Source organism: Oenanthe melanoleuca, chromosome 1, assembly GCF_029582105.1.
Source record: "Oenanthe melanoleuca isolate GR-GAL-2019-014 chromosome 1, OMel1.0, whole genome shotgun sequence".
NCBI lineage: Eukaryota > Metazoa > Chordata > Aves > Passeriformes > Muscicapidae > Oenanthe > Oenanthe melanoleuca.
The window spans coordinates 57,536,397-57,549,431 of NC_079333.1; the positions used below are offsets into that span (position 1 = coordinate 57,536,397).

At 35.1% G+C, this 13,035-nt stretch overlaps 1 protein-coding gene across 1 annotated transcript in view; it reads left to right on the plus strand.

The window, feature by feature from the left end:
• PCDH17 (protocadherin 17) overlaps nucleotides 1-11,779 on the plus strand; it is an 85,568-nt gene extending 73,789 nt beyond the window's left edge. Inside the window, exons 5-6 of the mRNA XM_056501891.1 lie at nucleotides 1,482-1,556; nucleotides 9,442-11,779. Of these exons, the coding sequence (XP_056357866.1) occupies nucleotides 1,482-1,556; nucleotides 9,442-10,124 (758 nt within the window). The 3' untranslated portion in view covers nucleotides 10,125-11,779. The remainder of the gene's footprint in view (nucleotides 1-1,481; nucleotides 1,557-9,441) is intronic.
• Nucleotides 11,780-13,035: the final 1,256 nt, after the last annotated feature.

A 13,035-nucleotide genomic window follows, 5' to 3' on the forward strand; every position in this document is an offset into this window, starting at 1 on the left:
ATGCAGCCTTTGTAATTATTTTTATGAGACTTTGAAAAGGAAAGCAGGTAGCATTTGAAGAGCGCTACTGCATTGATTTTGTTTTGGACAAAATCAGGCTCCTACACAGAGGCTGACAGACTTCCATTCAACAGAGTCTACCTACAATCAGGATATAAACAGACATCCAAAGGACACAGAGATTTCTTCAGAAACTTGTCGTGTCTCTCTCCTTAGTGACACCCTCCTCAGTCAATATCTGACTTGTAAACAAGTTGTCATATCCAAATTTGAGGCAAGCTTGCAAAGAGAAAAGCTTGGTACCTTCTAATTAAAGATTTGTACACTGAGATAATTGGCAACTGGTAAGGAAGGTTCAGTGGTGTAACATATAGCTCATCTCTGATGGCTTGATGGTCTGACAGATGGAGATAGCTCCTTTAAATTATGAAGCTTTTATATTGGTATTTTTAGGAAATGTCAACAGCATGATTATATTTTCATTAATGTTGTCTTTTCTTCCCATTCATTGCTTTTGTTTGTCATAATCACTTGTTACCTTTTGTCTCTAACTATACAATCTGTTAATATTTGTATAGGCGAACACACAATTGTCCTCGTTAATGACTAGATTATAAGCATTGCCACACTACAATATGCAGCACTTACTAAATGCTGCAAATTAGATATGGAAATCATTGATACTATAATTAAGACTAGCTCACAATAAAGTTAGTAAAAAGAATGTGAATATCATGCAAATTGTGCAAATGATTACACAAATTCAGTTAGGTTTCAGATTTAAGAGTCATTGCTTTTGTAGATGCTAGTGTTGAAACAATCCCACTTTGGCACTGCCTTGATCAAGAGTGATAATATTAAAAATATATTAAAAATGTGCTTTCTAAAAGATTCACGAGACTGTTGTCTTCTCTTAAGCACTGCAGTTTAGTTTTTCTTCTTTCCCAGGAAGCAGTTTGGGGTTCTACAACAAAGACTTACAATTTAAAACTATCAGTGTGTCATATTGCTAAAGTTTCCCAGTGTCTTCTCAGTTAAGTGCAGGGCTGGCACAGCAAGCCCTTGCATATTTGCTACCTGCAGCCCTGGGCAAGGAAGACTTTCTTATATGGAATGGGAAAGAGACCAAAATTGCTGTTTCATGGCTGTTGTTTGGTCTTTTCACTGCAAATTAGAGCCAGGGCCAGTCAGCTTATAGGCAAACACTGGAAATCAAGACTGGGTATTTATTTCCTTATTTCTCCTCTTTTAGGAAGAAATGAGACATACTTTTTACTAGTTAGACATTTTCAGTTCACTGCCAACTATAAAATTGTGTGTTTGAACCACTGAGAAGCACAGTGAAAAATTTCAAGGTCCGTGAGCAATGTCTGGGCAACAGGTAGAAGCTATTTTTCTGCTGCAGAAGTTTTGACATTGTTGTGAATTTTGGAAGCAGTGCCTATCCCTGTCTGTGACTCACAGGTCTGATTTGCCTCCAGAACAGCAAAGCAGAGGCCAAAGACCCATTGTTGGGATCTGTGGACCAGCCCGCTGTGAGGATGGAAAATTTTCAGGTAACACAAATATTTTCTTTCTCTTATATTGTTTTTAAATAAAAATATGTGATTGACATTAAATCATAAGCATTTGATTAGAGCATACTTCTGTAAGAAATGTTTTAAATTTTCCATAGTGTTGCCTGTAATCCTGAAATATTCCTCCAATATTTATTGTCTGGGACAAATGTGAGCTAGAATTAAATCCATAGGCCATCATGTTTTTATGGCTTTTGAAGTATTTTGTGTCATAACAATATAAAATATATATTGTCTTTATCCTGTGTTCACAAAACAAGCAAACAAAACCAACTAAAAAAACCCCAACACCACCTGTGGGAAACTGTGTAAGGATTACAGACCTCAGAAACCTGTATTTATAATAACAGGAGAAAAACATGAGATCAAAGAGGTTTAAAAATGTGGCAGTCCACTCTCATTTTACTGCCAGTCATTTTGCTAATCTGAGCTACATAATTGCTTTGCCTGACTGGAAGGAGCCTTTAAACAGACAAAGCAATATAAATACTCAGATAGGAGACAGCTCTGTTTAATAACAGCAAGAGAAGTATAGAAGTATTTGTTTATCTCTGCTCATTTATGTCAAAATCAATTGTAATTAAACAGAAATCTAACCACAGAGGTAGTGCTTTAGCTGATTGTTCTCAATAGAAATGTCATATAGACCCGGTGTTTAGGACATGCCAAAGCACACATTATTCGTTTCCTGTAATAAATATCTACTTATAGCTTTTCCAGTTCTTTAGTAAAGCCAAATGCCTGTCTCAAATTAAAAAAAAAAAAAAAAAGAAAAAAAAAAAGAAAAAGAAAAAAAAGTAACCCACCATTTCATGTAGGTTCTGTGAGGTTTTATGGTCATATTTTAGGAATTACTGAAGTTCTGAAAAGCAGAGATAATTACATTCTCTGTTAGATACTATGTGGCATTTATTGTCCATCTGCTTACACATATGTACAGAAAATACAGATCTTTCATATCTATTTAAGGTATTAAAATATGAAGCATAATATTATTTCATTAGTCTAAAACAAGTACTGGTGTTGGCGGAGATTTTTTAAATAAAATCATAGAATGGTTTGAGTTGGAAGGGATCTTAAAGATCATCTAATTCCAATCACCCTGTTATGGGCAAGGACACCTGCCACTAAATCAGGCTGCCCAAAGCCCCATCCAGCCTGGCCTGGGACACTTCTAGGAATGGGACTACCTGAGTTTGTGCTTAGATCGGAGAAATACAAGCTGCAGAGAATTTTACACTTTCTTTCATATAAATATTTTCAGTAATGAACACAAATTCACAACATCAAGGGTGAGTGGACTCGATCTCCTGCACAAGTCAATGTGAACTCCATGTATGCATTCATAGACAGATCTTTGTCATGTGAAAAAAGGGTCATCAAAGATGTGCTTTACTATTCTCTGTAATGCGATGAAGAATAGAGTGTTTCAAGAGTGAAGATACTGTGAAACTGCCTGCTTTCAAAAAGAAGGTGGCATATCAAATGGATACTCTGGTTTATTTCTTATTTGGACCTGTTTGCTGATAGTCATTCCAGTCAATGGAATCAACCTACTAAGCATCCCTGACAATTAAATCTTATTTGTAGCTTCCACATTTATAGAATAGAATTTGAAAAATAGTCAGTTAGAAGAAGGTGTTCATGCAATAGTAAAAACAAGACTTCCTCTGTTGAAAGAGTAAAAAGGATAACTGAAAGATAGACGTTCCTAGGACAATTAAAAATAGCTAAATCTACCTGTATTTAAATATATTTAGTTTTACTCATGTTAGCTAGCCATATTCTTATTTAGTCTTTATCAATGAACAAATGGTAATAAAAAGCTGCATTTTAAAATATTTTGTGAGTAAAAAGTTTTTAAGAAAGAATGTGCTTAAATGACTATCCGTTCAAATCTTATAAATTATAATGATCTGAACTCTGTCTGCTTTGTTTAACTCCAGATAAAATTTGACAAAATAATTTACAGGTTTTATGAGAAATAGGATGGCTTAGATCTAGCTATAGGTCTAAGTCTATGCCTATTTATATATCCAGGCCTGTGTATAGGGGTATTTAAATGTACATAAATTCATTTATTTACACAAATATATATAAAAGCTTATATTTATATGTGTTTGTAGATGTATTTATAGTCTGATTTCCCATATGTGGGAATCTTGACATTTAGTATTAAATTGTATGGAGTACTTCAATACAGACTATAAGTGTATCCTGTAAGTATAGTACATAAAATATTTCTTGGAAATATTTGCAGGCTGATGTTTACCTTCCATTTGTTTTTCTGCTTTATATGTATGTATGTATAATTTAAATAATTAGGGACCAGTTAAATTACAGAAAACATTGTATTTATTGACTTGATTTTTCCATCGAGTCACTGTTAAAAAAAATAATAATTCTTGAGCTTCTTCTTTGTTATCATTATGCAAATTTCATATAATTAGAGAGTAAAAATAAGATATCCGTTTTAGCCATTGAAAGAGCCAGTTATCTAAAGCAGTAATTAATTAACTTCATTGTGCAATATATTTAGGGTGAAATCAGTACCCATAATTAATTCTGTTCATAATATTTATAAAGAAAGTGTAGGAAATTCTAGATATAAGAATAAAAAAATCTTTTTCTTTTAGCTTGCTATGGAAGGCAGATGTTAAATATGACTCCTCTGGTAATAGAATAAAATATGTAAGATATGTCTTCTGCTGCACCAAAATACATAACTTGCATTTCATTTCATGTGTTGCCAATTAACTTTGATCCTACACCATCTTTAAACTTCCATCCAGAATAGGTTTCCTATCTAGGCGACTGTTGTTTACAGATATCTTGTTTCCTTTTCTTTCTACGGCTGATAATTTAGCAGTTCTATTTTAGTGTATGTTCTCCCCTAAGTGCATAAAGCACTTCTGACTGTTTACCCTTAAAGCTCCAGAGAATTAGGAAAACCTCTAGACTGCTTCTGTTTATTGTACACACATGCACTGTTAAGGGTTTATTTTCAACAGGAGGGAGACAAGTACAGAGATAAAGACCGATGGTGCATATCACTCTACCAGCACATCTTGCTGTACAGCACAGCATATAACCTATTTTAAATATAGATACTTATATGTTTACCTTTAAATTGATTCTATTTTCTCATATGTACTAATTTGGCCCTTGGTGGTGATACTTCACTTTGTGTTTGTCGTTTCTGCTAGTAGAACAAAAATCCCTGTTTGATTTTTTCACTGTGTGCTAGCTGTAGCAGTCAAAATTACAGGCTAATGGTGAGACAAGCAGCTTATAATGTATGATAATCAATACTCAAAATCCGTTCCCTATGATGTGACATAAAAGAGTGAAATGAAAAGAAAGTGATTCTCAGGGCTAGTGCACCAAAGCTCATGCAATGCAGGTGGGTTTCAATTCAAGGTCATTCCATGGGGGTTTTTTGTTGTTTTTTTGGCTTCATATTTAGTTCAGTCACTGTTGCCATGTCCAGGGAGCAGAAATGGAAAATTAGTCGATACAGTGAATAGGAATGGAAGTATAAAAATGGCTTCAACAAATACAAGAAAGGAGAAGGGGAAAGAAGATAGAGCATGAAATATATACATAACATATATATGCTATATGATATATGTCTCTTTTACTTACAGATTTCCAGCATTTGTATTTTTGTTGGCAGTAATGAATAATCTAAACACTGTGTAAGGCCCCTCCTCTTAGCAGTGTATGTGTATGCAAGTGTGTGAGAGCTAAAAATATAAATCTTCAAACATAACTTGGTTGTAATAAATTAACCTAATGAGTGTTGAAAATCTCAAAGCATAGTTTTTGGCACAGTACTAAATAAGTTTACAGTGCTTATTTCCAGTGACTGAGAACTTCTCTGATCTTTGCTTTTCATCTGAGCCTTGTTCGTTTCAACCTTGGTTCAGGGAATATATATTTTTTTAAAGAAATGCAGTTCTGTCAAGTTTTAGAAAAAGAGTCAGTGTCAAAATAAATTTTTCTATTTCTATATTTCATATATATATATATATGTGTGTATGTGTGTGTGTGTGTGTGTTTGTATGTGTGTGTGTGTGTGTGTGTTGTCAATGTACACAGCAGAGAATTATATATATACATATATATATATATATATATGAATATTTATTTAACGTATTTTAAGATAATATAGCATAAAACCTGAAAGACACAAAGTGTTTTCCTTCTACAGATGGCCTTTTTGTGGTATAATGAAATACACTGTGATGTTTGGGAAGAGGGATCTTGCTTTGATAGAGTAATTGAAAAGAGAGCAGCAGAGAAAAGTACTGGTCCATTGATTGTGCAATTCTGAGCATTTTATGGTAGCTAACATGCAGCAGGGTTTTCTTTTTGTCTTTTGCTATAAAGCAACAAAATTGTTTACAAATATCCATACAAAGGATAGTTAAGCCTATAAAAGAGTTAGTTGGAAAGCCGATTAGTTGTTTAGGTAAAGTTTTAAAAGTACCAGAAAGCTCTTATTCATGAATTCCATATAAGAGGAAAATAGCTTGAGATATTTTTAGGGAAAATCTTGAAGAAAACACCTATTTCTCCTATTTCTATAAGTCCACTTTTATAGCTAGAGGCTGAGCTTGCTACAAATCTGAAGGATCAGGAAAAAGAAGGTGTTTTTAAAAATATATTGATTTGGTTTGTTTCGTGGAGTTTTATGTTTCTGGGTGGATTTTTTTGTAGGAGGAGGTGGTTTGGTTGTTTGGGGATTTATTTTGTTGTTTTTTTCTCAAGAGGGAATGAGAGAGAGAGAGAGAGAGGGGGAGTAGCAGTTTCCCTTGGATGTTTTAAAGCAGCAGCTGTTTGATGCTGTAGAAGCTCTGGAAAACTAGATACGGAGAACTTTAGTGGAGGTGAACTAATGGGTGGAATGAGGTGTATAGCTATGTCCTTCATTTGTATGGCTCCCATTTCATTAAGCAATTGGCACACATATGTTGTCTCTGTGGTTATGCATACTAATGCCATCTCACTCAAGTGAAGGAAAATCTAACACAACAAACTTAAACTTCTTCCTTAAAATCTTTTCAGTTCTGCCACTTTGTTACAGTCCTAAGGCTGGGGTTATTTTACTCCTGCTTTTCATCATGATAATTTTAGTTTTTATTGAATACTAAAACCACTGAGTGGATTAGTTTTCCTTGGAGATCATAGAATCATTGAATAGTTTGGGTCAGAAAGGACTTAGAAATATCTCTCACCCATCACCAGATCAGGTCGCTCAAGGTCCTGTCCAACCTGACTTTGAAAACTTCCAGTGATGGGACATCCACAATTTCTCTGGGAAATCTGTTCCAGTGTCTCACTACTCTCATATCAAAGAGCTTCTTCCTCATGTACAATATAAATCTGCTTGCTTTCTGTTTATACAGCTCAAAACACAATTGGCTGTCTGGACTGTGAGCACACAATGCTGGCTCATGTCCAACTTTCCTCCACCAGTACCCCAATCTTTCTCAACAGGTCTGCTCTCAATCTGTCCATCCCCCATTCTGTATTGACACTTGACTTCTCAAACCCAGGTGCAGGACCTTACACTTGGACTTGTTGAACTTCATGATGTTCACATGGCCCCCACCTCTCAAGCCCTCCCATGTCACAGTCCCTCTGGATGGCATCCCTTCCCTCCAGCAAACCAGATGCATGACTCAGTTTGTTGTGATCCTAGGGTGCACCCAGTTCCATTGTCTGTCTCATTAATGCAGATAGTAAATAATGTTGGTCGCCATGTGGATCCTGGAGGGACATCTCTCACTATGGTTTCCACTTGGACATTGAGCCATTGACCACAACTGTGTGCATGTGACCATCCAGCCACTACCTTATTGATTTGACAGTACATCATCAAATCCAACAATCTCCAATTTAGCACCAAGAATATTGTGGCCATATCAATATTTGACCATATCAAAGGCCTTACAAAAGACTTTGCCTTGTCCACTGATGCATTCACTCCATCGTAGAAAACCACCAGATTAGTCAACACAATCTGTCCTCAATTAAGCCTTCTTATTTGTGTCTAATCACCTCCCCATCTTCCATATGTTTTGATACATCTTCCAGGAAGATCTGTTCCATAACTTTACCAGGTACACAGCTGAGGCTGACTCACCTCTATGAATTTTATGTTTAAAGCCTTTATGTGACATCCTTTTCCTCAACAATCACTTTGTTTTGCTGTCCCTGTACCTAATTCTGTCTTGCTTTTGGTATTTTTTCAGGGCTTACACCAGACTTAGATTTTAAAGTCTTCAAGGAAGGGAGCACATATACAGAATAACACTTTTTCACACAATTGTGAAAGTATCAGTTCTGAGCAAATTTTCCCAGTTTAACATCACTGTAACATAATGCAATTTTAGTTTCATTTAAGTCCTAGTTATTAATATCTGTGAAAAACTGTTTACATTCTTGGATTCCCATAAAACACCTTTGGTGTTTCTTTCCTCATGTTTCTGCAGTGCAATCGTCCATTAATCAGGTGGTGACATAAGATTACTAGGAATTTATTTTCTAATTTAGAAAGATAATGATTGCTTAAATTCTCCCTTTCTTTGGGTCAACACGTTTGTTCTGCTTTTCTGGGGACTTGTTCTGCATGTCTCTGAATGTGTGTTTCAGCCTTATATTTAAAGGTATTCTAACAAGTTTTTTTGTCTGACTGGAATTCCATTTATTTTTAAATACTAAATTAATTTTAAAAATTGAGTATTGAACCCATCTGCCCATTTTTTGAAAGAGAAATTATTAATAGCTGAAGTTCAATGTATGGTTAACTGAAACCTAGAGATGATAAAAGGATTTATTCTCTTTATTATTTTTCTAATTCCTGATACTTTGGTTAGATTTATAAGTACAATTATAAGATAGTAATTATTGACCCAAATGTAACCTATTTAATGTAAATGACACACGAGCCAAGGCTTTTAAAACAGAAAGCTTTCTTTGAATTCGTAGAAGAGGAAGTACCAAAACTTATGTTCTAAAAGTGTGGCAAAGGAATCTCATTTAACTATATTCTTTGAAAGAAATAAGGATATAGAAATCCTATCTGAAAACATCATCAGTTCAAATAGTGTGTCACCATTTGTCATTCTTCCAAATTGTATGTATTGAGCAATTTCACTTAGTTGCACCAAAACAAAAAAGGGGAAAACTGATTACATGATCCATACTCATGTGTAATAAAATTGCAATATGCACTTTTTGACAAGCTTATATTTAATGCATACTGATGGAAGAGTCTAGTTCTCTGTTCTCAGCAGGAAAAGTAGGCTTTTAAGAAAGCCTTTTTATTTTGTGACTGTCACACAACATAACAATTACAAATGAAATGGAGGTGACAAAAAAAGAAAAACCAGCTTGCTGATTTTTATGAAGTGTTTGTATTTCCAGAAAGGCAGTCACTGCTCAGTTATTTGATTTGAAAAATTAATCCTTATAATTCCTTTTGAGTTCTCTAAGTACTGTTCACTCTTTTTTAGTATGAGTTTTACAGAACAAAGCCTAAAAGATTTCTACAGCAGATTAGTTTACAGATGAAGCTCAATTCCACTGAGAATGAGTCTCTAATGACCCCTTTATACTTCCGTTGGGCTGTGTGAATGCTTTAATATGTGGAGAAGAGAGTTAAATAAATCTATTGTCTCAACTAACAGGTTTATGCAAACCTTCTGAAATATTTTAATTACAGCTTCTTCTTTTTCTCCATAATTAAGAAACCAGATGTCAAGTAAGCCCATCATGTGATGATCATAGCCTATCCATTAGCCTAAATAAATCCACTTATAATTAGAGTTTTTTCTTTCTCTCCTTTGTTTTGCAGAACAAGAAGAATGTGTTAACTGCACAGATGAATGCAGAGTGCTTGGTCATTCTGACAGGTGTTGGATGCCACAGTTCCCTGCAGCCAGTCAGGCTGAGAATGCAGATTATCGCACAAATGTCTTTGTACCCACAGTTGAAGCTAACGTTGAGACTGAGACATATGAAACTGTGAATCCCACTGGGAAAAAGACTTTTTGTACATTTGGGAAAGACAAGAGAGAGCACACTATTCTCATTGCCAATGTTAAACCTTACTTAAAAGCCAAACGTGCCCTGAGTCCTCTGCTTCAGGAGGTTCCCTCAGCATCGAGCAGCCCAACCAAGACATGCATTGAGCCTTGCACCTCAACAAAAGGACCACTGGATGGTTGTGAAGTGAAATCAGGAGCCTTGGCTGAACCAAGCAGCCAGTACTTGTCAACTGACAGTCAGTATCTATCGCCCAGTAAACAGTCAAAGGACGCTTCCTTCATTGCGTCAGATCAGATGGCTAGGGCCTTTGCAGACGTGCACTCCCGAGTGAGCCGAGACTCGAGCGAGATGGACTCTGTTCTGGAGCAGCTGGACCGCTCCGCCCGGGATCTGGGCAGGGAGTCCGTGGATGCCGAGGAAGTCGTGAGAGAAATAGACAAGCTCTTGCAGGACTGTCGGGGAAGCGACCCTGTGGCCATCAGAAAGTGAGGGGGAAAATAAGGACAGGCTGGCAGTTGCATTTCCTCTTCTGCTGATTGAAAGTAAATAAATAAATAAATTTCCTGGTTGTAACAGAATTACAGGAATGAAGGAAGACCAATGCTGCTTTAAGGCTTTTAGTGAACATCTGAAGTGCCCACAAGTATGTTCTTTTCACTGCTCTTTCTTTTTGACAGATAACACTGGTTTCATTTTGACCAAACTTTCATTAGGACAGAGTCAAGTACACCAAGAACAAAATGAAGGAAGGAAAGACAGTGCCATTTTGACAATCTGATAGGAAGGTGTGAGAAAGATGGAATGGAAATACGTCTGATACTTTAAGACTGTCCTCAATAGCTGATGCTGACTTTACTGTTTACGTATAAACCCCAAGAAAAACAGGGTTGAATAATGCTGATCTGTGGTGAATTTCCAGCAGCCACCACAGGCTTCTACTGAAAGTCTTATAAAGAGTTCTTGTAGTAGTCCAAGCGACGCCAAACATTAACATTCATTTGTGGTAAACATTTATGTACAAAGTTATCTGCCACAAATACGAAAAAAAAAAAAAAAAAAAAAAGAACAATAAAAGAAAAAGAATCATTCCAGATCATTAGTCAAGAAAGCATATCCTCATCATTAATGAAACACTACATATCATATTAAGGTTAAATGTAAATGATATAGTCCATTTTGTCCTGCACACACATAAACTAATTCACTTGATAAAACGAAGAAAAAAAAAAAATTTAATATCTATTTAGCATTTTAGTGTCCAACAAAGCTATAAATAGTTAGTGATGAGTTTAAAAAAAAAGCAAAGGAAGTTAAATAAAGTTTGGAAAAAAAATGAGTTACCTTAAGGGTAATACAGAAAATAAATTAACATTATTAACACTTTTTTATTCATTTGTGGACACTAAAATAGCTCAGGAAAGTGAAAATGTCAGACATCCACAAAAATCACATGGTCATTTAAATGTGCAAATGTAAGAAGATTCAGTGTGTTTACATCAAATGACATATTTTTATTGATTTATTGCAGATTCAGTGCATATGAGCCAAATTGTTGAGTGTATAAGAGCTATATTGTGTATTTTATTAAATTAATATATAGTTGTGTTGCAAAAATATTTGGGCTTATATTGTAAATGGCAAGTGTTGCCTCAGTAGCTGTCGAACTCTATGAGTTTTGTTTTTTCCTGCTTCCTTTTCCCCATGGAAGGTGGGAAGCAGCGCCTCAGAGCAAAGTCTCTTGTTTAATGTATGGTCTACGAAGTACTGCAGTACATAATCTGTTCAAAATATGTTTGAGTGAGCTGATGGAGCTAACTGAACAGCCTACAAATACATCCATCAGTCATGGTTATGTGCAAGTCCTTGTAGAAACTTCTACTGCAAACCCATGTTTAAAAACAAAAATTATACTCGAACCAACATCTGGAACCTCCTTGGGTTTTGTTTTTTTTTTCCCAACACATTCAGCCAGCCTTTTCAAGGTAGGACATTTAATTGAAGTCTTCAGCCACCATTTTAGAAGTTTTGGTATTAAGTTTATAGAACTGAAAAATATGTCAGTGCCAGTGTGGCATGAGCAGTATTTTATCTGATTCTTCAGAATGCGCAATAGCTTACTGCAGTTCTAGATAAATACTGCTTGTTCTGGGGGTGTTTTTAGTCAGGTTTTCACTTGATCTGAATAATTTTTGCAGAATAACTTAGAATAACTTCAGATATAGTTTGTACTTTTTATTATTATTTCCTAAGAGTGTTTTTATTGCATTTGAAAAATTCGAAATTACTTTCAGATGAAACTTAGAAAAAAGCAAATGAACTTCCATAGTACAAGAAAAAGCAGAAGAATAAAATGTTAAGCTCAGGATTTGTCCCTTCAGATATATATATATATATATATATATATATATATATATATATATATATATACTTCAGATACTCTGCTGGAAATGCCAATATGGCACATTGTTTAAAAACTGTGTATTTGGTTTCTTAAATTTAAATTTATAAAAGGGGTTGGAAATCTGAAATACCACAAGCCATAGCTTTTTATCAGTTCAAGAAAAAACTTGACCCAACTGCCTATTTTGTTTTGGGATTGCATTTAAATGGTGATTTTAGCTGGTCAGTCCTACAATGAATTGTCTCTGGGAGACACCAGTTCTCACAATTTGCTTTTAGCACCTATTAAAAAATATCTACAATTACATGCAAAAGGAAGGATCTTGTACATGTCTTATCAAACTACTCTCCATGTTTTGGACAATTTATGTATCTAAAACGTGATGTTGTCTGTGTTATATGATTTTATTTTTTTTTTCGGCCAGGAGACCCAAGATTGGTTTTGCTTGATAGCTTGATAGCTTGAAATTCCATAGTGGAGAGGATTCTTATTGTTTGATCAGTCTTTTCTACGTATTTCTGTGGTGCCCATCACTTCAGTGTCTGTGCACCAAGTCTTTAGCTCTGCCAGTGAGATCCATTATTCAGCAAAATCTAAGCCAGTATGTAAATGCAGTCAAGTGATGGAGATTTGTGTATTTTATAAATGATTTTAACACTGAGTAACCAATTGTACAATTCATTGTATGTTTCTGAAGACATAAAACCACAACATTCTGAGAAAGGGCTGTGCCAATGTAAGAGGAATTTACCTTAAGGCTCTCTGTCACTAGTGATTTACTAGCTTTAGCTGTTTAACACATTATCTGTATTTAGTAGTGATTATTTATTTACCACTCTGAGGTAATTCAGAATTCATGACTCACAGCTTTATAGAAGAGTTTAGGAAATCTTGCTTTTATTTAATTTGTCTTTCAACTGCCTTGTAGAATTCTGGCATACTCCTTCCCAGTACAGGTTATCCCAGGTTAAAAAATGTATTTCACAATTTAAAATGGAT